Raw genomic sequence first — 27,303 nt, 5'->3', positions numbered from 1 at the left:
ACTTACCTCTGCCTCTGGAGAGACTAGCTACCAAGAGGGATTGAGCTCATTAGCACTTTTTGATTCATTGTTTTCATCCATTTTACTTTCGGTGTAGGGTTTTGATTGATTGGGTTGTACGCCAGTTGTGTTTGCGATAATACTTTGATTTGTTTGATGTGGGATTTTGATTGCTTTAGTCATACTATTGTGGCGTTTGCCCCTGATTCGTTCTTTGCGAGGTTTTGATTGCTTTAGTCGTGCTCTTGTGGCGTTTACGACAACATCCCTGTTCGATAAAAATATCAGTGTTTTGAGAGAAGTAGATCAGTGATCTGTAAGAAAGAGATCGGTGATTTGAGAGAGAAGATCGATGATATGAGAGGAGAAGATCAATGATCTAACTCTTTGGTGAAAAGACAATGTTTTTTTGTGGAAAAAGCAGTGGGAACCAAAAGTTGCTTCCCAAAGACAACGTTACTGTTCTGTTCGAGAATCATAAATGTGTAGTGAACTTATGAAATGAGGTCTTAGAGTGGTGGAGCAAGCTTTTGGTACAACGGAGAGAAGTTGACCAGAAATATTATCACCCCAACGCCCAAGTCAGTTAGTGAGTGAAGAGTAATATGAGAGTAAGAATGAATTGAATACTTGAAATTGAAATTGCGCGATCTGATCTTTATATAATATGGGTGATTAAAATCGTGCCCGTGTGATTCGACACAATGTTTGTGTGACTGTTCGATTGGATACCAACAGTGAGAGATGCAATAAAGGACGTGATTGTATATCCTCGACAGAGATGAGTGTTCAGATGTTCGGTGTATCTTTCCTTTCAGTATTTATTATTCGTATTTTTTCATGGACCATGGATCCGGTCCAAAACAAAAGTCAATTTAATGCATGTGCAATCTAAATCGTTTAATCTCATGCCTATTATTGCGCGTTTTTATTACTATAAAGAATCGGGATGTAAAATCCAAATGTATGTGGACATCACACAAGTACACTTTTTCATGTTGATGTTTTTGTTGGGCTAGGCTCAGGCTTGTGGCATATAAAGGAACATAAGTAGTGAAGTAAACTAAACTACCCCTTCCGCAGAAGACAAAAGTGATATATCAAATATTGCTCCAAACTTCCAACATGTACACAAATGAATGGGAATTATCTGAACATGAAAGCTTTGAGCCTTTCAGCATAGTAACTCCTCTAGAAGATATAACAACAATCATTCATGAAACAAATAAGAGCTTTCAACCTCAACAACAGTACTATCAGCAACAGATTGAGTTTCCTATTTGGAGCAATGAATTTTCCATGGAAACTACAACTGAATCACCTTTTCAGTTTTTCCAAGAGAACTACTCAAACAATATCGCCAAACAAGATCAACCAACTACCTCTTTCGATTTCGTTGTTGAATCTTTAATGTCTGCTAGCAGTGAAGATAGTATTTCTTATTCCGAGAAGTGTAGTGAACTTGCCTCTTGTTCTGATAACAAGCCAATTTGTGAGAACTCTCCACAACAACATAAAAAGGTGCTGGAGGGTTATTCCGCGTTACATCAGAAGTCTCGTGAAGTTTCCTTTCAGAAAACTCAGGTACTTACTTGTTACACATTTGCGACGGTATAAATTCGATAATATGCATCCTTTTTTTATTTTCTATTAAACTAAACTGTGCCATAATTCATAAATGTCTTATCAGTTGGAGTCATGTATAAACCAAGACAAGCAATCTTCACCTTGTGGATTTGATTTTTCAACATCTACCAACTATGATTCTAAGATAACTACAAGGAATAAAAGAAGATTGAGATGGACAAAAGAAATGCATGAGCCATTTGTTATGATTGTAAACCAGCTTGGTGGTGCAGAAAGTAAGTTTATATAATCATTTTATTAATAGAGCATAGAAGTTAGATATTACCTAATGCTTAATTAATCATTAATTAATCACAGAGGCAAAGCCTAAGGCTATACTTCAGATGATGGGTTTGGATGTTTTGAACATTTCTCATGTTAAAAGTCATTTGCAGGTAATTTTATTTTTATGAGACAATTGCTATATATTATTAGAGAGCTTATGATTTGTTGAATCTTTGATTCATTCTCATTCTATTGATTCAAAAGCTAATCAATTACAAAGACGTAAATTGCAATATATAGATGACTTGAAGTTGGTTGAGTTCTTAGAAACTCTAACTTAACTACCTTCTAACTATTAGGTATTACTAGGCATGATGGAATCAGAACTTGTGTCCTATGATGTTGGTCCATAGGAAGAACGTTTGTACTCAATATGTGAGAGATAAAGTCATCAGTAGAGTCAGTTGTTGTGTCAAAAGCAGAGAGATGATTGGCTCTATATAGTGCAAAATATTTGTGCCTGGAGGAAACAAAGTGGAGTAGAGAAATTTGTACTCGTTGAAGGATACATCTTTAGAGATGAAGATCCTACCAAATTTGTTAGAGACACCTAGAAACACACATTTCTCACTTTTGAACAGAAGTTTGTGCTGATTGGTCTAAGAAATGGCCAGTTCCTTATGCAAGGCAAAATAAGGAGATCATAGAATCAGGTAGGCTTGCAGTTGGGAGTCTCTTGATAACTGATGATGGACTAAATTAACAAGTGTACTAGTCTCGTTCAAGTAATATAACAATTTGTATCTACAGGGATTGCGAATTAAAACAAGGTAATAACAATGCGATTTAAATTGAATAAATGAAGTTTACAATTATGATTTGGTACGAAACAAAGATGAAAAAAACTTTCGGAGTAAAGTTCGATAAGGAAAGACGAATCCCCTAATTACACCTGTTGATGATTGTGTATCAGATAAATAACAATTATGCGATAATATCACGGAGAATTAACAAGACCACTATATCCAATTCCTTGGTATAAAACTCAATAATTTAAATCATAATTCTCTAATTCTTTAGGCCAATTCAGAGCTAAATCATACATTTCTAAGTGCGTTAATTCAAAAGGCACAACTTATAATTACCTATTCCTAGTTAATTAATAAGTTGAATAATGATCCTAGTTGAGATTAGTGGACTTGTAGTCAATAATTCATACTCATCTAAGATAAATTTGCACGCTCGTCAACACACAAAACTCAACGAATACAAGAACAATAAATAATGATTATAACATAAAAATCATTCAATATTCTCAAACAGTCATATGATCCACTAAGAATAATTAGGTTCATCTCAAAAGACCTAATCTAAAATAATTTAACTACTCAAAGTGAAATTAACAATTACCACGAACTGATAATAAATATTCATCAAAATGAACAGAAAATATGCTCTCCAACGGGTTTAATACTCACCAAATTTGCTCACCAAAAGATCCTGGCCGTCAATTTCTCTCCAAAATTCGTCACCGCAAAAAAGCTTTCATTTTTCTATTTAAAGATGAAAATGTGTGTCACGGTTTCGCTTCATCGCGGTTGCGTTAGCATTCATTGTGATCGCGATATATGACGCCATCGCGCCTATGATGTTAGCATCGTGACCGCGAGAAAAACAATGACATATTCTTTCTTTTTTCTTTATTTTTTCTTTCTTTTTCTTCTAATTTTCACTAAGTTTCAACTTTCTTCTCATTTGGAATTTTTGCTCACTTTTTCAACCTTCTGGCTTGGTTTTTTCTCAAAATTCCACCAATTTGTCTGAAATTGCTCACAAATATTATGTAATGATCGGGAGTCGTCACAACCTCAAACTTACTATGTTGGTTGTCCTCAAGTAACTTGTCTGTGAAGGTGTGAAAAACACAAGAAAGGGGGATTTGAATTGGATTTTAAAAAATAAAAAGTTTTTACTCAACTCAAGAACACCACTTAAACGTTAATAACAAAGAGATAAAAACATAAGTGTTTTTATCCTGATTCGTTTGAAACTCAAAGCTACTCCAGTCCATCTGTCAAGGTGATTTTTCCTTATACACAAGTACTTAATCCACTGTAACCAACTGATTATAATAATCACAAAGAATAACATTCTTTGTTTTCTCAAGGATCTGACTATATCCTAGTCTCATTAAGGACTCACAAAGAACAATTTTCTTTGTCTTCTTAAGAATCCAACTATATCATAGTCTCCTTAAGGAATCAAACAAACAGTTTAAATAATATTTTGTGTGTTACAAGTTTCTTCTACACGAGAAGATTTTACACAAAAGATAAACAAATACTTAAATAAAAATGGTATAGAAAAATGATAGCTTTTTAGAAATAAACTCTGTGAAGTTTTGCAGTGCTTCAGTATTCTTCTATATGTGTGTATTTCTTTAAGTCTCCAAGTTTCAGTTATATAGCATAAGGAGAAGACCATTGGAGGGGGAAATGGGGAAACAAAATGGAATGGTTGTTCACTGTTGGATGGTGAAATGAGTCGTACTGCGTATTGTCCTTCGTCCATAAATTCAGTGATTGGTTTGATGTATAGTACTTTCCTTGCCCACGAAATTAGAAGTGGAAAGAATATTTGATTTGTACTATGTACTATTTGATCACATACCCATTTGATCTTATCTTCAAGTTCATTGAGTTCTGATGAAAGTTGATGAAGCATGAAATGAAGAAACATATAGCTGGATTCAGAAACTTCAAAATCTTCGATTAGAACCTTGACAACGTCAGTAGTCTGGCTTGAGATCTTCAGAATCTTCAGAGTCTACAGTCAGAACCTTGATAACCTCAACGTCTGGATTGAGATCTTCATAATCTTCAGCTAAGTAACACAATTTCAGAAGCTTTCCATTCTTTAGAAGCTTATCGATCAGAGTCACATCCAGAAGCACAAAACGAGAGAATGTTGCAGCATCAACATAACGTCTCCTCAGAAGCTTCTTATGAGTGAATCAGTACATAAGCAGAAAGATCATTGTAGCAACAACTTTGAACATCTTTTAGAACTTGTTATGACTGACGCAAAAGCGGAATAGGAACACAATATTCAGAAACTGGTGACGTTGTATGTCATATACTCATAATCAAAACTAGGTGTTAAAGCTACATAATAACAAACCATTAAGGTATCAAAATTGTTCTCATACAAATACAACATTGTTATCATCAAAACTCAAGGTATATATGCAAAACCAAATCTTGTTCTAACAATCTCCCCCCTTTTGATGATGACAAAAACATGTATTTTGATGAACATTTTTGTACAGGGTAATCACAAGAGAATACATCTTACAGAAGCATAAATATCCCCTTGAGATGTATAATCCTAAAAAGATAAAATCAGAATGAAAGAGCACTTTCCTGATTAACCTTTTTCTAAGTACCAGAGTGAACTTCCATCAGAATCTGGTTTGTCTTTAGAAGTTGCTTGATGTTGTCCAAAGCATTGCTTTGTTAACATCAACATTCTGATGAGCTTCACTTCAGAAGCTTGGTTGAATTCTTTTGAAGAAGCTTTAGAGCTTGGTTATCTTCAGAAGCTTGAATTCCGGTTCGCTTTGAAATTTTCTTTCGGAGCTTGATTACCTTTGAAAAGACCTTTCAAGACCTGGTTAAGAATTCTTCTTAAAAGCTTGATTGCCAAGTCTGATTACTATGGAAATTACACTTCCTCATAACTTGATCCTAAATTTTCAATTCTTCCAAAACTTAATGCCAAATTCCCTAAGTTCCAAGTTTAGAGCCTAGTTTTTAATTCCTTGAAGACTCAATGCTTGGATCTGATTCTTGGTTGAGATTCTTCTCAAACAATGTTTAAAGCTTCAGACTTAGAGAGTAAACCATTTCTTCATAAACTGGTAACCTATATACTGATATGAGAAACTTCAAAAAGAGCTTCTGAAGTTTGAACTTATCCCTGCAAAACACTTAACAAACTATTCTTCGAAGTAGTTGTTAGTAGAAACATTAAACAATGTTTGGGTTCTAATTTATGAATATAGGTATATCAAAATCAATTATGATTCTTCCCCTTAAATATGTTTTCCCCCATTGTCATCAATCAAAAAGACATAGACAAATAAAGTAAAAGTGATGGAAAGAAACAAACATGATTTTCATTAAATATGTGCAAAAAGGAAGAAAAGATACAATTGATTACAAGATTGAAATTCAAAGAAAACATAATAGAAATGCAGCAAGTACTCAAACAAGCCTAAAAAGGCACACACACAATTGGATATAAATATAAAAAAAAACACGTGCAAAGACTATTTTTGAAAACTAAGGGTTTTGGGAAGGAGGAGGAGGAGGCGGAACAGTTGGGTAGTCATCCGGTAGATTTAAGGGATCCACCAATGGATCAACATTATCTTCGAGACAAATTTCCATGTAGTACGCCAAAATATTTGGAAGATCGATCTTCATGAAGATAGGGTAGTCTGGTGGGTTATTACTACCGTTGGTTTCTCCCCTATAGGGATGGGTGTTCTTATCAGCAGTTGCCTAATGAGAAGGTTGAGGTTGGGATTGAGCTTGTTGTTGTGGTTGTTTCTATTCTTCCATATGAAAGATATTGAAGATGATAGAAGAAAAATTACAGAGAGGATGATTTAGGTTTGAAAGAGAGAAAGGTGTGGGAGTAGATGTGAGTGTAGTGTGAAAAGGTGAGTGAAGTGAGTTTATATAGAAAAATTTTGCAATGGCGGAAAATTAAAAATTATGCAGGCATGGGGGAAAGCGTAAGAGATTGTAACCTAATTCTAAGAAATGTGAAACCCAATGTGTCACGTTATCATCACACATGCTCATAAAGTGGGACATTTGTCACCACTTAGAACCATATGATATTAAACGATATGACAAACATTTATTGCAATAACTATTTAGAATCAGAAAGACAAATCAATAAGATTACTTATGATCTGAACCTTTCTGATTCATGAAGCTTTCTCACTTTAGAAAGCTCATGTCTCAGAATCAACAAATAAATTCTCAGAGTCTAATCTAGAGTTCTTTAGACTTAAACATTATAAAATTCATCTTTTAATTCTGGACATAAATCTGTAAATAAGTTTTTCAAAATGAAAACGAATCTATCTTCAGCAAGGGGTTTTGTAAATATATCAACCCATTGATGGTCTGTATCAACAAATTTTAGGTGAAAATAACCCTTTTGAACATAGTCACGTAAGAAGTGATGTTTAATTTCAATATGCTTAGCCCTAGAATGCAAGATAGGATTCTTAGACCAACAAATAGCAAAAGTATTATCATAGAGAATGTGAATGTTACTCTCAGATATATGATAATCTTCTAGTTGACTCTTTATCTAGAGTATCTGAGTGTTGCATCTAGAAGCTGCACTATATTCAGCTTTGGCTGTTGAAAGCACAATTGTTGATTGTCTCTTGCTGGACCATGATATCAGATTGTCTCCCAAAAATTGACAACTTCGAGAAGTACTTTTCCTTTATATTTTGTCTCTAGCATTGTCAACATCACAATAGCCTACTAATTTATATTCACTTTATTTTCTATAAAACAAACCAAGGTTAGTAGTACCTTTTAGATACTTGAAGATTCTCTTAACAAAAGTTAAGTGGGTCTCCCTGGGATCTGATTAGAAGTGAGCACATAAGAAGACGTTGAATAAAATATCAAGTCTAGAAGTGGTTCGATAAAGGAGAGAGCCTATCATACCTCTGAATAGCTTCATATTTACCTTACTGATTACCTCTTCTTTCTCTAGAGTGCATGTAGGATGCATTGGAGTCTTTGCTTGCTAGCATTCTGAAAAGTTAAACTTCTTTAAAAGTTCCCTTGTATATTTGCTTTGATGAATTTACGTTCCTTCTAAACATTGATCAATCTGGATTCCTAGAAAGAACTTGAGTTCTCCTATCAGACTCATTTCAAACTCTACCTGCATTAACTTAGCAAAATCCTTGCAGAACGAAGCATTAGCATAACTAAAAATAATATCATCAACATAAATTTGCACAACCAAAATATCATTTTTAAAGGTTTTACAAAAGAGAGTTGTGTCCATTTTCCCTATGTTGAAGTCATTTTCCAAAAGGAAGTTACTTAATTTATCATACCAAGCTCTGAGAGCTTGTTTTAGACCATATAACGAATTTTTCAATTTAAAAACAAAGTTAGGATTTTGAGAATTTTCAAACCTAGGAGGTTGGTGCACATATACCTCTTCAGAAATGTATCCATTTAAGAATGCAGTCTTAATATCCATCTGATAAAGGATGATGTTATGATTGACTACAAACGAAATTAAAAGACGAATAGACTCTAACCTGGAAACTGGAGCGAAGGATTCTGTATAGTCTATACCTTCTTGCTAACTATAACCTTGTGCTACCAGTCAAGCCTTGTTTCTGACAACTTCGCCCTTCTCATTAAGCTTATTTTTGAAAACCCATATGGTTCCAATAACATGGAAACCCTTTGGTTTCTAAACAAGATCCCAAATGTCATTTCTGGTGAATTGATTCAATTCCTCTTGCATAGCCAGAATTCATTCATTATCTAGAAGAGCTTCATTAATAGATGTGAGTTATATCAGAGATACCAAACCTAGAAGAGTCTCTTCAGTAGGTTTGAATGAAGATCTAGTTCTGACTGATGCGTCTTTATCTCCCAGAATCAATTCTTCAGAATGAGAAGTTCTTGGTATCATCTTCTTCTGATGAGTTAGACCAATGATAGCTTCTGGTTGAGTTGCTTCTTGGTCTTTTGCTTTAGATTCCTTAGCGTTCAGAAAATCCTAACAATAAGAACTTTTGTGCCTTATGGTCAAATTTGCCAAGATTCTTTTTAGTGTTCAACATAAAACACTCACAGCCAAAAGGATGAAAGTAAGAAATTTTGGGATTTGTGTTCTTCCATAATTCATAGGGAGTCTTACCCAGAATTAGTCTGATAGAAAACTTATTCTGAATATAGAAAGTTGTGTTAACTGCTTCTGCCCATAAATGCTTAGCCATATCAGTTTCTTAGATCATGGTGCGTGCCATTTCTTATAGGGTCCTATTCTTACTTTCTACAACTCCATTTATTTGTGGAGTTCTAGGACATGAGAAATTATGGGAAATACCATTTTCATCAAAAATATTTTCAAAATGTTTATTTTCAAATTCTCTATCACAATCACTTTTGACTCTGACTATTTTGCAATTCATTTTTGTTTGCACTAGTGAGAAGAAGGTACAGAACATAAAATGTGACTCATCCTTGAAATTTCAAGAACTTTACCCATGTCCATCGACTATAGTCATTAAATATGACCAATCTATACTTCTTTCCATTGATAGAGGCAGATTTCACTAGTCCAAACAAATAAATATGCAGAAGTTCTAACGGTCTAGAGGTAGAAACAATAGTTTTCGCTTTGAAAGATGTTTTAGAAAACTTTCCTTTCTGACATGCCTTCACAAAGAGCATCTGAGACAAGCTTCAGGTTGGGTAAGCCTCTGACTAATCCAAGATTATTTAGCTGAGAAATCCTTCTCATGCTAACATGGTCCAAACGTCTGGGCTATACCCATTCCTCCTCATTAACAGACATTAAAAATTTTACATTTTGATCCTCAAGATCAGAAAGTCTAATTTATAAATGTTGTTCTTTCTCTTTCTGTTAAAAAGGATTATACCATCTTTCTAACTAACATCCTTACACGACTTTTGATTAAAATGATATCATTATTGTTGTCACTAAGTTGACTAATAGATAATAGGTTATGCATTCGACCATCGACTAAAAGAACATTAGTAATAGAAGGAAGTTTACCATTACCAATAGTTCTGAAGCCAATAATCTTTCCTTTCTGGTTTCCTCCGAAATCAATGAAGCCTCCAAGCTTAAGTTCTAAATCTTGTTACATAGACCTTCTACCTGTCATATGTCGCGAGCATCCACTGTCCAAGTAATATGACTAGAGTTTCAGCTGAGTTGCTAAGGATATCTCTTCAGAATCAGAGTCTGATTGTGATTCTGCCAGCACCTTGTCTTTTGGTTCTTCATAACCTTTTGGATCATCTATAATTGCCATTAATTCTATGTTAGCTTTTTCTTCGTCAGAATCTTCTTCTTCAGATCCTAAGTTATCCCATGTAGCCATCATCCCCTTCTTACCTTTATAAAAAATATTCTTAGGCCTTCTTTCCTTTTTCAGCTTAGTACATTCATTTTTGTAGTGGTTTGGGTCCTTGCATTCTAAGTAGATAACTTCTTTTTCAGAACCTTTCTTCTTCTGTCTAGACGAAGAATCAGAATGACCAACAGTCCTTCTAGCTCCTCTGAACTTCCCTTGCCCATTATGCATGTGTTTTCGGAGTCTGTTGACCCTCTTAGAAATCAAAGACAACTCAACATCATCATCTGAGTCTTCATCAGAACCTTCTGATTCTTCCTCATCTTGATAAGCTCTTGTCTTCTCAGGCTTGGACTTTAGTGCAACAGATTTACCTTGTTTCTGAGGTTCATCTTCCTCGAGTTCAATCTTGTGGCTTCTCAAAGAACTAACATGTTCTTCAAGATTAATACTGTTAAGATCCTTTGCCAGCTTCAAAGCAGTTACCATAGGTCTCCATTTTTTAGGGAGACTTCTGATTATCTTCTTGACATGATCAGTTGTAGAGTATCCTTTGTCTAGAACTTTCAGTCCTGCAACAAGCATCTGAAATCTTGAGAACATAGTCTCAACGGTTTCATCATCTTCCATTCTGAATGCTTCGTAATTATGGATTAAGGCCAAAGCCTTTGTCTCCTTTACTTGAGCCTTCCCCTCATGAGTCATCCTCAGAGAGTCAAATATGGATTTTGCAGAATCTCTATTTGTTATCTTTTCAGAATCAGTATAAGAGATATCATTTAGCAATATAGTTTTGGCCTTATGATGATTTTTGAAATCTTTCTTTTGTTGATCAGACATAGCACTTCTTGCTATATTATTTCCTTCAGCATTAACTGGGTGAACGTGGCCATCGACTACAAGATCCCATATATCAACATCGTATCCAAGAAAGAAGCTTTCAATTATATTTTTCAAGTTACCAAATTTCTCACCATCAAATATTGGTGGTTTAACATTATGGTGATCTCTCTAATTGTTGTTAACAATGTTAGTAGCATTAGCAACAACCATTATTTTTCACACAAAATTAGATTGGTACTAAACACGGTGAAGTGTTGATAAATATTTTATCACAATCAGAACCGGAGCTCTGATACCAATGGAAGGTGTCAAAAACACAAGAAATGGGGGTTTGAATTGGGTTTTACAAAAACAAAATCTTTTACTCAACTAAAGAAACACCACTTAAATGTTAAACACAAAGAGACAAAAACACAAGTATTTTTATCCTGGTTCGCTTGAAACTCAAAGCTACTCCAGTCCACCCACCAAGGTGGTTTTTCCTTATACATAAGGACTTAATCCACTATAATCAACTGATTACAATAATCACAAAGAATAACCTTCTTTGTTTTCTCAAGGATCCGACTATACCCTAGTCTCCTTAAGGACTCACAAAGAACAACTTTCTTTGTCTTCTTAAGAATCCAACTATACCCTAGTCTCCTTAAGGAATCAAACAAACAGTTTGAATAATATTTTTTATGTTACAAGTTACTTCTACACAAGCAGATTTTACACAAATTATAAACAAATACGTAAAGAAAAACTGTATAGAAAAATGATAGCTTTTCACAAATAAAATTTGTCAAATTTTTTCAGCGCTTCAGTATTCTTCTATATGTGTCTATTTCTTCAAGTCTCCAAGTCTCACTTATATAGCCTAAGGAGAAGACAATTGAAGGAAAAAATAGGGAAACCAAATAGAATGGTTTTTCACTGTTGGATGGTGAAAGGAGTGATACTGCTTACTATCCTTCGCCCACAAATTCAGTGACAGGTGTGATGTATAGTACTATACTTGTCCACGAAATTAGGTAGTGGAAAGAATATCTGATTTGTATTATGTGTTATTTGATCATGTACCCATTTGATCTTATCTTCAAGTTCATTGGTTTCTGATGAAAGTTGATGAAGCATGAAATGAAGAAACATACTGATGGATTCAGAAACTTCAGAATCTTTGGTCAGAACCTTGACAACGTCACTAGTCTGGCTTGAGATCTTTTAGAATCTTTAGAGTCTACAGTTAGAACCTTGATAACCTCAATGTCTGGCTTGAGATCTGCAGAATCTTCAGCTCAGTAACATAACTTCAGAAGCTTTCCATTCTTCATAAGCTTATAGATTAGAGAAACATACAGAAGCACAAACTAAGAGAATGTTGCAGCATCAATATGACGTCTCCTTATAAGCTTCTTAGGAGTGAAATAGTACAGAAGCAGAAAGATCATTGCAACAACAACTTTGAACATCTTTCAGAACTTCTTATGACCTGCGTAGAAGTGAAATTGGAACACAATGTTCATAAATTCGTGACATTGCACATCATATATTCAGAATCTAAACTGGTTGTTAAAGCTATATAATAACAAACCATTACGGGTACCAAAATTGTTTGAACACAAATACAACATTGTTATCATCCAAACTCAAGGCATAAATGCATAACCAAATCTTGTTCTAACAGTCTGTACACTGAAAATTTCATCAGAAATAAAATGCTTACCCTTACCAACACATATGTTCCCAACTTCATTCTAACTAACTGTAAAAAGCTCTTCAAACAACATAAGTACTCAATATTTCTCTCATCTCACCTTTATTCAATCAATTTGACAAGATAATCACACATTCAAAATACAAAAGCATTTAACAGTGAGTTTGTAAAATTTCTAACAAGGTCAATCATAGTCATAATTAAACACGCACTTTTGAGGTATTTGCAAGGTTGTAACAAGGCTTATGTAAGGGTAAGATATTTTGGGATAGTAGGATTTAGGGAAGGATCTAAAAGATCGATTTTATCATGTCATGGCTAAATAATTCAGTGGACCCTGAAATATCTCAGAGTATCTTATGGACGGAAACTTCTTCAAGCATATGGAATCAGCTAAAAGATCGATTTTGTCATGGTGATGTGTTGAGAATTTCATATATTAAAAAATGAATGATAAATTGAGAATGTATTTGGTATGAGTAGTAGGGTGTTAAAAACCTTTTTTTAGTGGTTTTTCAATTAAGGGTAAGTATTTTTGTATCGTCTCCATAGGGATTAGTGCGACATAACCGCCATTCAGCAATTAATATAGTTTTAAGGAAAGGGTAACAAGAGTTTTGGTTTTGGAAAGTAATAATTGCAATAGTTTGTAACAACAGTAAATGCTTTTAAGAAATTAACAATTAAGGGAATATGTCAAGATTGGATTTCATTAACCTTTCTCATATGTATTTTCTTAATCTAGCATGTGAACATGTTTATCAATCTCTATTATCACGTATCCTCTCAATACCATTTATGTCTAAAGCGATATTATGAATATTACCGTATTGATTACTAAATGATCTCTCAACCTAATAATCAACACAATAATCTTAAATCTTGATACGAGTGAATATCAACTTACAAATCTATATCTAGAGTTTGCTCAGTGATAGATGACTATCTTAGGTCTAGGTTTGAAAGATATTTATCAATAGTAATTCAAACTAAAGAAAGACATGAAAGAAAAGATAGTATCAATATTTATTAATTACTTAGTTCACAAGACAAGATTCAAACGAAATACATATGATCAACATTTAACTACATCCAATCTGGACAAAAAGGGTTTAGCTACACATCACCATAGTCACTGATTCCAAAAGAAATGACAAGAGATGAATATGCATCCAAATTGATTAATCGGTCAAGGTTGCGTATTCGACTTTGATTCAATGGATTCTAATTTTTTGATCTTACAATGAATTTTAGGGCATAAAAATATCAAGTATTCCTCCAAATTATGATTTGGTTTCTATTAATAGAAAAATCAAATTTCCTATCTCACTCGGAGACCAAGACCTTGCCTGGCGAGCTTCCTGTTAAAAACCTCGCCCGACGAGCTTCCTAGTACGAACCTCGCCCGACGACCATGACAACTTTTACTACTGGAATTCGTCTTCTTTGTCTCACCTTCACTTTGCTGGGCGAGCTCGCCCTCTATTCGCTCTTTCTCGCTGGGCAAGCTTGCTGACTTCTCTCGTCCTTGCTTTATGACATTTTCTTTATTTTGTGTAGTCATTTTTGGATTAATGCATCAATTTCCTGCATACTAACACACACACAAAGATACCACAAACAAATGCAATTAAAGTTATATTCCATCAAAAATCGGGGAATTAAATGATCAAAAACATAAAGTTGAGCTTACAAATGCCAAGTTTTCATGTGAAATTATAGTCCAATTTGGCACTCATCAAACTCTCCCCAAGTTGAATCTTTGTTTGCCCTCAAACAATTTTTAAACTCTCTTAAAAAAACAAGAAAATTTACTCAAGCTTCAAAATCACAAGAAACATGCATGGTTCAAGATGAACAGATGCACGCGTACAAGTGATGCTCAATCATTTTCTAGAATTATAACATGAATATGAATTAAGTTATAAACACAAAAATCATGTAATACATTCTCAAGCAACAACATTTTCATACTTGAATCGCCCTAACTCTTATCTTCATAAAATGGATGAATAATTTTGTACTCATTCATTCGAGACAAATACTCTCATCTGATAATATCGGTAACATCCATATCAATTCATGCATTCATCTCACCAATCATTGCAAAATCAGAGAAGCATAGATCACTAAGGGATTTTCATGGTTGAAACATGGTCGGGTTTCACAACAAAGGGTCATTTCTGAGGTATTTGAAACAACATTGGTTTAAAATTTTATGAATAAAACTTCAAGTTTATATAACATTTATTCTTGTTCTTTTCTCATTCTCTTTTTCATCCCTCAATGTCTTTTGATAGCCAACATAATCTTTTTTCTTTGTTGTCTTTTTCTTTATTACATTTTTCTTCATTGGCCCATTTTTAACATTTTTCTTTTTCTTATTTCATTCAACTAAAAAATTTCCCCAACTTTAAACATTTATTTCTTTCCTTTCAAGAATTTTCTTCATTTTTTTTTGTTTCAACAAAATTGGCTTGTGTTTGCTTTGAAGAAAACATTTGCAATGAGTCAATTTTGTTGAATTTTTCAATTAATTCAAGACTTTTATGGCTCAAAGGGTTTTTCAAATACTCACACTCTCACAAGGTAAATTGAAGTCATTTTTGGTTTAGTGGTATTTCTCATAAACAAAAAAAATACCTTGATCATTTCCATGCTTTCACAAATTTACAACAAACTCAAGATTTAACTTGAATCGACCGAGCTAAAACAAGAACTATTAGTCATCCTTAGCAATTTAGTGAACAATGGAGAGTTTTCTCACAATTTCTAGTTTTGTCCTAAGTGATTCAAGCATTTGAAACAAGTTTTTTCAAAATGATGCATGAAATGATTTTACATAAAGCACAGAGTTCAAATTCATGCTAACATTCTAAAAAGCAATAACCATGTACCTTTCTTTCATGCTTCACATCAAAATTTCTATCATCACCATCACATTTTTGTTGAACAACTTTAAAACTTGATTGACTCTTGCTTTGCTTCTATAAGCAAGTTAGAAAACTAAACTTGAAGATAAACAACAAAAATTTATTTGCTAAACAAAATTAAAACATGCAACATAATCAACAACAACTTAATAATTACTTAAACATTCAAAGTTTTGGTGTAAACACGAACAAAAGGGTACTCCCCAAAATAGTCAAAAGTAGAATTACACATCTCTAAAATAGTTTTGAACTACAACCAAAATGAGAGCAAAAACAAAATACAACTGAAATAAAAGCATTAACATAAAAAGAAATAATGACCGAAAACTTTTAAACTTATTCACTTTGTAATAGTAAGCTTACCGTGATTGTCACCTCCTCCAATCCTCACTCCTCATCATCAGAACATGATTCATCATCACCCTCCTCTTCATGACCAACTTCCTCCTCCCGAGAAAATGGCATGCCCTCAGGCCAATTAGCATGAGCCAGGAATTGATCACGACTAGCAATCTGATGGTCTTCATTATGCTCTCTTATCTGCATCTGCATTTGATCATGTAATCATGCATCAAAACAAAAGCTCTCTGATTCGCTTCCAACATATCCCAAGTATAGTTGCATATAGCCTTTTGCCTCAGATCCCAATCTTGAAAGTTCATATTTCCAGAGGTGGAAGCTTCACTTGCACTCTTATTTTTCTGGGCCACACAGTGCCTGATGACATATAAATCATCAATAACACTAGTAAGTGTTTCATGTACCTGCAGAGGAGTATTAACTCGACCATGAGCATAAATAGCCATGATGAGAGCAGGGAAAACCAAGGGAGGCCCAATTTGACGTCCACTTTCAGCTACCAGCTTGATCTCATTTTCTATTATTCTTGCTACATCCACCTGTTTATTTTTAAAATATAGTGAACAAGGTGTGCAGTATCGATGGGATCGGATGAGCGATGCATCTTGGGCTTGATGCTGTTCAAAATCAAAAGGAGGATAATTTATGCAGTTTGTTTTATTTCTTCCTTTAAGTACCTCAAAGAAAATCCAGAAGCATTGTATTGCACACTATGTCCCTCAAGTAAGATGGAGCTGGAAATCTCCTAAATACTCCTATGACGATTGAACTGGAGGGTGTATTCATCGAGCTCCTATCTCCAAGGTAAGAGGCTCCCCCATAACCTCATTAATTTGATCCCTACCAAACCTCAAATTCCTCCCTTGAACAAAAGTAGTGAAAGTAAAAGGCTCACCTTCCGACGAAAGGGCGTTTGCATAAAAATCTCTCACTAAGTCATAATTGATATGGATCGGTGGATAAATCATATCTCCCCACTTTTTACTCTCAAATATATGTGCTACCTCCCTATAGTTTTAAGGAAAGGGTAACAAGAGTTTTGATTTTTGAAAGTAATGATTGCAACAATTTGTAACAACGGTGAATGCTTTTACGAAATTAAAAATTAGAGAAATATGTCAAGGTTGGATTTCATTAACCTTTATCATATGTATTTTCTTAATCTAGCATGTGAACATGTTTATCAATCTTTATTACCATGTATCCTCTCAATACCGTCTATGGCTAACGGAATATTATGAATATTATCATATGGATTACTAAATGATCTTTCCACCTAATAATCAACACAATAATCTTAAAGCTTTATACAAGTGAATATCAATTTACAAATCTATATCTAGAGTTTTCTCATTGATAGATGATTATCTTAGGTCTAGGTTTGAAAGATATTTATCAACAGTAATTCAAACCAAACAAAGAAATGAAAGCAAAGATAATATCAATACTGATTAATAACTTATTTCACAAGACAAGATTCAAACAAAATACATATGATCAAGATTAACTACATTCAATCCAGACAAAAAGGGTTTAGCCACTCATCACCATAGTAACTCTCTCCAAAAGACATGACAAGAGATGAATAAGCATATAAGTTGATTAATCGATCAAGTTGCGTATTCGACTTTGATTCAATGGACTCTGAGTTTTTGATCTTACAATGAGTTTTAAGGCATAAAAATATCAAGTGTTCCTCCAAATTTTGATTTGGTTGGTCTTTATAGAAAAGCAAATTTCCTGTCTCGCCCGGCGACCAAGACCTCGCCTGACGAGCTTCTTGCTAAAAACCTCTCCCAACGACTATGACAACTTTTCCTACTTGGATTCTTCTTCTTTGAGTCACCTTCACCCCGATGAGAGAGCTCGCCCTCACTTTGCTCCTTCTCGTTGGGCGAGCTTGCTGACTTCTCTTTTCCTTACTTTGTGACATTTTCTTTGTTTTGTGTAGTCATTTTTGGATTAATGCATCAATTTCCTGCATACTAACACACACGTCAAAGACACCACAACCAAATGAAATTAAAGTTACATTCTATCAAAAGTTAGGGAATTAAATTATCGAAAACGTAAAATTGATCTTACAAATGCTAAGTTTTTATGTGAAATTATAGTCCAATTATGCACTAATCATATGGACAATATGGTAAGAAATGAAATAAGATAGTGGATACTTACTCGTAGAGGAGATTGAAATGTATTCTCAATCAAGTTGCAATGATAGTCTTGTAAAAATGAAGGATGTTTAGAAATTCTGGTGGATCTTCTAAATTGAAGATCATGGTTAGGTGAATGGATAAATAAGGTTGGAGGAATGGATTCAGGTTAACTATTAGGAGTGTGGACCATAGGTGAATCTGAAGGTTCAATGTGAGAAGTATTTGGTATAGGTTGAGTTGAAGGTTCCGGGTGAGAATTATCAAATGTAAGGTGAGAGTTATGAATGTAAGGGAAGCCAAAACAATCAGCTGGATTAGGACTCGTATGTTGTTGGCATGGAATAAATGTTGGTCCAATGTCTGGGATAACTTGTCCAACATGTAAGGAAAAATGGACTCAAAGAAAATAACATCTCTATACAAAAAAAAATACTTTGGAATGAAGGTCAAATAAATGTGACCTTTAACACCAACTTGCAGATCTAGGTAGAAGCACTTCTTAGAACTTGAATATAATTTCTTTCTAATGGCTTGTAGGGTAGAATAAAAACAAAGAGATCCAAACACCCTAAGTATATTAATATCAGGTAAGCACTGGTGAAAATTTTGAAATGGTGACTTGTTATGCAAGAAATGTGTGGTCAATCTATTGATAATATGAATGACATGACAAACTACATAGGAGCAGAAAAGTTTAATAAGTTGAGCTTGAAATTAAAAAGCCTGAGTAATACCAAGTATGTGTATGTGTTTTCTCTCCATTATGCAATTTTGTTGAGGAGTACCAACACATGAGGTTTAATGTATAATACCAGTTTCCTTATAGAAATATTTAAGAATGGACTCACTACCATTATCTGATCTTAGGAACTTTATTTTGATGTTATATTGAGTGTAAACCATAGCGACAAAAGCTTTAATAAGTTTTTGAGTTTCTGATTTATGCTTCATGAGAAAAATCCATGTAAATTTGCTTTTATCATCTATAACTGTAAGGAAATATCTATGGCCATTAATAGAAGGAATATATAATTTCTCCCACATATTCATATGAATTAAATCAAAGTTGTTAATAGATTTATGAATGCTCTTATAAAAAGGGAGTATCTTTTGCTTGGCATAAAAGGAAACTTCACAAGGTAAATATGACTGCATAATTTAGACAAAAGGAAATGATTTCTTTATTTCAACTAATTTTTCATTAGAAGGGTATCCAACCCTTAAATGCCAAATGTTACAAGAATTGTGATTAGAAGAACCATGGTGTTTAACAGAGTTGACATGTGTACGATGCTTCAAATGCAAATTTTTAATACATGAACCAAAATTGCATGAGAGTGTGTTGAAGACTATAAGTTTAGGATGCTTGAGAATGTAAAGTCTACCTTTCAAACCAGCTTCACAAATCATCTTCTTTGAGTCTGATTTCTGTATTAAACAAGTAGAATTGTTAAAAATGAGTTTGCAATCTAAACAATAAGTTAGCTTAGGAACAAAAATAAGATTAAAAGAGAATTGAGGCATGTATAAGACATTGGTTAGAATGAAAATGTTATCAAAGAAAATAGTCCATGCATAATCAGTGGTGACCATGGATCCATTAGGAAGTTTTATTGTTATGGGGGAGATTCTTTTCTAACAAGAGATATTTTTTTTTAGAGAAGCATACATGATCAGTAGCACATGTATCAAGTATGAAGGATTCATGTGTGACATTGATAGGAATAGTTCAGATAATACCTATATTTGACTTTGAATGAGTGGTGAGGTGGTTAACACAATAATTTTTTAGGTTTGAAGATTGTTGAAGTAAAGCTAACAAAGCTTTGTGTTAGTCTGGAGTAAAGCTTAAGAAACTTGAATTTTGATGGTGAAGTTGTTTTTAAGAATTATCACGAGGAACTTTATCATCATGAGACTCATCATGAGGTACATTGTTGATCAATCCTTGTTGTTGCCAATGTGGAGGATATACATGTTTCTTAAAACATGTATCAATGGTATTGTTAGTGATACCATAATGTGTGTATACTCGATTACCTCTACCCTGACCATTGAATGATCTAAAACCTCTACCATATCTACCATGAGAAGAAAAACCTATGCCTTGGAATTTACCATTAAGGAAGGCAAGTAATTTGGATTCATCAATGGGAGTCACAATTTGTCTTTCTTCTTGAACAAACAAAGAATAAACTTTGTTGATGCTAGGGAGATGGCCCATCAGCATAATTTAAGATCTAACAACTGAATATTGATCATTTAATCCTTTCAAGAGTATGATAACTTGATCAAAATCCTTCTAACTACAAATCTTATCGATTGCTAAACAAGATATATCCCAATCACATGTAGGAATGGGACAAAAATGATCTAATTCTTGCCATAACATCATTATCTTTGTGTGATAGGAAGAGACATAACAATCATCTTACTTTAAGCATATGAAGAGGCTATTTATGATACAAATTGGAATCATGTCATTCAATCTAAATTGACTACGTTGATGAAAACTAACACATGGAAATTGGTCACCTTACATGATCATAAGAAAGCTATTGGATATAGATGGGTGTTTAAACTCAAGTTACATGCTAATCACATTGTAGATAGATATAAGGCAAGGTTAGTTGCCAAAAGGATTCACTCAAACTGAGGGACTGACTATCTTGATACCTTCAGTCCATTTGTCAAAATGATAACCATCAGGGTTTTCATGGCCATTGCAACTGCTAAAAAATGACCCTTATTTCAGCTTGATGTCAATAAAACATTCTTACTCGGAGATCTCAACGAAGAGGTCTATATGCAACCTCCTCCAGGTTTTGAGCCGCCTCATCCTAACTTAGTTTGCAAGCTTCAAAGATCTCTTCATGGTTTAAAACAAGCAAGCAAGCAATGGAATACAAAGCTCGCCACAACTCTATTACACTTAGGATAAATTCAATCAAAATTTTATTATTCATTATACACTAAGTCCAATGATACTTTATTCACAGTGATCCTTGTATATGTAGATGATTTTGTCTTATGGGGGACCGGTGTTGGTGAGATTACCAATATTAAGACCCTCTTAAATGAAAACTTTAGCATTAAGGATCTAGGAGTCCTCAAATATTTTCTAGGATTTAAAGTGAGAATCACTTTATGTCAAAGAAAGTATACTCTTGATCTCTTACGAGACATTGGCTTAAGTGGAGTGAAACCGTGTAATACTCCAATGCAACCCCATCTATAGTTACAAAAACATTCTAGTAATTCATTGTCTGATCCAATAATATATAAAAGATAAATTGGGAGACTTTTATACTTAACACATTCCAGACCAAAGATTTCTTATGCTTTAACCTAACTCAATCAATTCTTAAGTGCACCAACTAGTGAACATATGCTAGCAAGTCTATATGTTTTGAAATACCTCAAATGTAGTCCTGGTAATGGTTTGGTTTTTAGTTTATCCTCATCATTGACACTCAAAGGATTCTCTGATTCTGATTGGGGAGAATGTCTCGATACTATAAGTTCTAAAACTAGTTTGTCCTTCTTCCTTGGAATATCTTTAGTTAGTTGGAAAAGAAAGAAGCTAAATGTGGTTTCAAAATCATCATTTGAGGCTAAGTATAGAGCACTAGCTCAGGCTACATGTGAGGGACAATAGATATTGTACATACTACAATAATTTCACATTAACCATCCTTCTCCTTTGTAATTTACTGTGGCAATAAGTTAGCTCTTCATATAGCTACAAATCAAGTTTTCTATGGGAGAACTAAGCATATAGGAATCCTGCATTTTCTTTCTATTACATCGAAGGATCAAGTGGCTGACATCATGACCAAGTCACTTCATATAAGGCCATTCAACAACCTTCAAAGCAATCTAGAAGTGATAAATATACCCTCTAGCTTGAGGGGGGGATGTTTAGCAACAAGGTAAGTAGTGGTTGGTACATTTACTTGTGTATTGGAGCGGTAGTTAAGCACATGCCTAAGCATCTTAGCAACCATACGCATGCTTAAGCATCAGACTCAATCATCATGATAGAGAGTTAGCTTGTAACTAACTTCCTATAAGTTGTTACATGTGGTTGAGAGTTAGTTAGCCATGATAGCTAATTCATGATGATGTAAATATGGTGTGCTTGATCATTGTAAGATTAGATTTGCTGCAACTCTTTCTTTATTATTCAATGCATACCATTATCTTCATTTTAATGGTGTTCTTAATTTAGTTTTCACACTCAGATATAGGTTCATATTGAGCTAGGTAACATTAGAGACTGAAAGTTCTTTCTTGAACTTATCAAGTTGAGCCTGTTGAAAATGTATAATGACCTCAACATCATACATTGTAGAAGGATCGAGATGTCCATAAACTTGCATAAAAAACGTATTGTACTCCTTTGGAAGACCATTAAGCACATCATCAATATGATCTTGATCAGAGATGTAATCACCTACATATAATAAGGAATATGTAATGGCTTTGATGCGAATAATAAGTTCATATGCATATCGATTAAGTTTCTTGGTAGTTTGAGTTATCTGCACAACTGACACACTTGAGCTTTCATGTTAGTAGCAAAATATTTGTGTATCTTTTATCATACCTCATATGATTATTTACAAGATAGAAGACGTGGTAACACCATTTCTTAGATTATTGATATAACCATGTAAACAGAGTCTGGTATTGAACAATCTAGGTCTTATAGTCCTCTGAGATTATGTTTCGTGGACGATATTGATTTATTTTGAATATGGGAGGAATCTTTGGATTCACCATGTAGCTATGAAGTTTATGTATCAAGATTACACCTTCATGTTTCTAGTTCTAGAGCAGGTAATTATTATACTGCAACTTGATAAACAGTTCATGACCAAATGAGGTTGCAAATGAACTACCAAATACCCAACCAATATCCTGTAATGATGTACGATTCTTCGACGCATGAGATGACTCATCAATTTCTTCCATTTATGAGAGCTTCGATCAACACAGAGAGAAGAAAAGAAGGAGAACAAATAGCTAGCGGAAGAAAAGATTGAAGACGATTGATATCATGTTAAAGAGCTTATGCTTTGATAAATCTCTAGTTCATTCTTATTCTATTGATTCGAAAGCTAATCAATTAGAAAGATGTAGACCATAATATATGTAGTTGAAGTTAGTTGAATTTTAACTAACTCAACAACTTCTAACTACCTCCTTACTAACTACCTGTTGGAAAAAAAGCCTTTTTGTGTTTAGGGAAAGTGTGTGGGAACATTAGAGGTTTGAATAGAAACTTGATAGGTAGGATAATACTTTGTGGAAGAGAGAACTTTGTATTTTTGCGTGATACAAAAGTGTAGGATTACATCTCTATTTATAGTACTCTAAGTAAAACTCTATACGCGCTAATTCTAAAGATTTCTCAACTCTAGAAATTCCAAGAGTGTTCTAGAAAATATTACAACCCTAAGAAATATCTAGACACTCCAAACACTACAAGAGTTTTTTAGAAACATTATCCAAAATAATCTAATCCCAAAATAACTAAGCCCGAAAATCAAATAATAAGGTTAGGCCCAAATAAATTTTAATATTTCAACATCCCCTCTTAAACTTGATTTCTGATTCCAAGCATACTCCTTAGTTTCACGAAATTTTCCAACATGGGTGCTTGGTGAAAATGTCGGCTGCTTGATCTCGAGAAATTGAATACTTCAACTTCACCTCCTTCTTCTCGATGCATTCTCTTATGAAGTGGTAACAGGTGTCGATGTGATTGCTTCTTTCATGAAATACGGGACTCTTTGCCAAAGCAAGTGTTGATTTATTATCAACACATTTTTCTATAGGATCTTCTTGTGGCATTTTTAACTCTTTAAACAAGTTCCTTAGGCAAATTGCATGACAAACACATGATGTGGTGGTGACATACTTGGCTTCACAAGTTGACAGTGTGATGATAGGTTGCTTCTTTGACATCCAAGTGAAAGCAGTATCTCCCATAAAGAACACAAAATCAATAGTGCTCTTTATGTCATCCAAGTCTCTACTCTAATCGATATTACTATAGCCAAGAATCTCATAATTATTAGAATAATAATAGTGCAAGACAATCTTTTTTGTACCTTTGATGTATCGAAGAATTCTCTTTGCCACCTTGAAGTGAGTTGTTGTTGGAGCTTCCATGTAGCGACTTACGACTCCTACAACATAGAGAATATTCAGCCTTGTACTTGTTAAGTAACGTAGACTTCCAACCAAACTTTTGTAAAGAGTTGGAGCAACAATCTCTCCATTTCAATGCTTACTCAACTTGCTGCCACATTCCATCGGGGTGCCAACTGGATTGGCATCATCCATCTTGAACTTCTTAAAGACTTCTTTGGCATAACCTTCTTGGGTGATAAAAATTCATTTATATTCTTTATTTACTTTGATGACGAGATAATATGCCATGAGCCCTATATCCATCATCTCAAATTCATTTTACATGTCTTTCTTGAACTCTTCGAACATGCTTAGATTGTTCCATGTGAAGATCAATTCATCAACATATAAGCACATAATCAAAATATCTCCACTTCGAACTTTAATATAGAGTACATGCTCATATGGACACTTGATGAAGTTCTTGTCTTGAAAGTACTTATCGATTCGAACATTCCAAGATCTCGGTGCTTGCTTGAGTCTGTACAACGCCTTCTTCAACTTCAATACTTTTTCATCTTGTCCTTTTACTTTATAGTCACGTGGTTGCTCGATATAAACTTCTTCTTCGAGAAAACCATTCAAGAAGGACGACTTCAATCCATTTGATAGATATCCCATTCATTTTGGGTTGCGAAAGAAATGATTAGTCTAATAGTTTCAAGACGAGCAACATGGGCAAGTACCTCATCATAGTCAATTCCTTGTCTTTGACTATAGCCTTTTGCCACAAATATTGCTTTGTATTACTCCATATTTCCTTTTACATTCTTCTTCACCTTGTACATCCATCTTACTCTGATTGCTTTGTGTCCTTGTGGAAGTGTAGTAAGTTCCCATGTATCCTTCTTCGTGATTGACTTAATTTCTTCGTCCATGGCGTCTCTCCACTTTACGCTTTCAACTTCTTCTTGATATCTTAGAGGTTCGCAATCACCAAAAATACAAAAGAGGTTAATGTTATTTTGGTTTTCGGTTACCTCATAAAGCTCTTCAATGCTCCTTAGTCATGGTGTCCTCTCACTTGAGCTTGTTTCATCTAACCTTGGTGTCGGTGAGGCAGATGGTGTAATATGTTCCTCTATAATTGTTTGTTCCATTTCGTCTTCTTCTTCAAAGTAAGGAAGAAAATTGTACCTATCTTCTTAAACACTCAAATCCTAATAATCTTCTTCTTCGAACTCCACGTCACGACTTATGACGATCTTTCCACTATTTGGATTATAGATTTTGTACCCTTTGGAGCATGAGTCGTAACCCACAAATACGTACTTATCACTTTTACCATCAAGCTTTGTTCTCATTTCATCTAGAACATGGGTATAGGCAATGATTCCAAACACCTTGAGGTGAGAGATCCCAAGCTTCCTTCCACTCCATGCTTCTTGTGGTGTCTTTGAAGGAGAATTGCCATCCAAGGCGCAGCGGAATTTAAAAATTTCTCCATTTAGTGATCCTTACGAATGGGCATGATCAGTGATAGAATCGTTACCTCTTGTGGCGATTCAAACCTTTGGTGCAGATCTCTGATAATGATCAAAACCTTTGATACAGATCCACGGGGCGATCACGAACGTCGAACGATGACAACGTCTCTACTCAGTCCACACGAACGGATTCCTTCAATCGCAGTGCTAGCTGTTATGAATGAAGGCTTTGAGTGAGAGAAAGAGGGAAACAAAATTCCAAGTCTCTACTTGAATTTCTGTCTGAGTGGATTGGAGTGACAATGCTTCTACCCAAGGGGTTCTATTTATAGAACCACTTGTGTGGGCTTCAAGCTAAAAAGCCCACTTAAGTGTATTTTGGCCCATATCTTATAATATGCCCAAAATCACTTAAGTATTTGGTACCTTACCATATTTCGTCTCCCACTTAAGTGCACCGTACCTTACGGTGTTCCTTAGTTACTCTATCTCTCATCAATCCGTCCTTTGTGTGTGACCCTATAGGTTTTCGTGGCGTTGGCAATTATATTAAATCACGCATTTAACATAATAAACAGTGAGCGGTATCTAGCAACACATCACTGCTACCCAAGTCACGAAAATGTCATGTGATATGACAAAACCTCCTGTGATAATAATTATGTGTATAATTACCCCTTTGCCCTTATGTCTATATTGAACACAAGGTATAGACCGTGTCACCCTTGTCCAGTTCAATATTGGGCCCATAGACATTTATCCTGTTACGCAGGATTGGCAAATTTCATCTAGGACACTCATGTCCCTCAGCAGGCTTCGTGGAGTACCCATCAACTGTCTTTATGGTTATCCAGTTACGGACAACGTTGGATCAGCAATAAAGCACTCGACTCTACATCTAGGATCCATAGTGGTTTCAAGTCGAAGAGTGGTATACACTATTATCACCATGAGAATAACTTATGACACCTTGCATAACTTTCTATATAGTATTCTCATAGCGGGTCAATCCGGTATAAATATTACTCCTAATATTCATACCTATGTTTAAGACTTGATAACTCTTTATCCATGATCCATGAGATGTGATCATCAGTCTACAAACATAATAGTCTTAATGCTTTAATGTTATCCCACTTCACACTAAAGTTCGACTACGGATACTTTAAGAATAGTGTCCTTATGTTTAATGTGTTCTCATGATTAAGTCACACTTAATACATTAAACGGACTATCTATTCCAGGGACTTTATTAATCAACCATAATAAAGAAAATGCCTTTAAATAATTCGATACAAGTACCAAAAGTATTGGCCTCTAGGGTTTACACCAACAATCTCCCACTAGCACTAGAGCCAATCAGGCATACCCCGTATGCCCATTGATCTAGTATGGCCATCATGCTTCTACTGCGCAAGAGGCTTTGTCAGTGGGTCAGCAACATTGTCAAGTGTAGGTACTTTACATATTTTCGCACAATGCTTAAGTATGTGTTTGGATCGTTGGTGAGATCTAGGCTCCTTAGCTTGTGCGATAACACCATTGTTATCATAATAGAGACCAATGGGATCCACAATGGTAGGGACTATGCCAAGTTTATTGATCCAAACAGCTTCCTTTGCTGCACTTAAGGCAGCAATATGCTCGGCCTCGGTTGTAA

The 27,303-nt window shown here is 34.5% G+C and overlaps 1 protein-coding gene across 1 annotated transcript in view; it reads left to right on the top strand.

Annotated features, from left to right (window-relative positions):
- Positions 1–982: 982 nt before the first annotated feature.
- LOC127115590 (myb family transcription factor PHL5) overlaps positions 983–27,303 on the top strand; it is a 34,337-nt gene continuing 8,016 nt past the window's right edge. Inside the window, exons 1-3 of the mRNA XM_051047100.1 lie at positions 983–1,584; positions 1,691–1,862; positions 1,945–2,021. Of these exons, the coding sequence (XP_050903057.1) occupies positions 1,126–1,584; positions 1,691–1,862; positions 1,945–2,021 (708 nt within the window). The 5' untranslated portion in view covers positions 983–1,125. The remainder of the gene's footprint in view (positions 1,585–1,690; positions 1,863–1,944; positions 2,022–27,303) is intronic.

Source organism: Lathyrus oleraceus, chromosome 1 (assembly GCF_024323335.1).
Source record: "Lathyrus oleraceus cultivar Zhongwan6 chromosome 1, CAAS_Psat_ZW6_1.0, whole genome shotgun sequence".
Classification (NCBI taxonomy): domain Eukaryota; kingdom Viridiplantae; phylum Streptophyta; class Magnoliopsida; order Fabales; family Fabaceae; genus Lathyrus; species Lathyrus oleraceus.
This window is presented reverse-complemented; position numbering and strand designations above follow the sequence as displayed.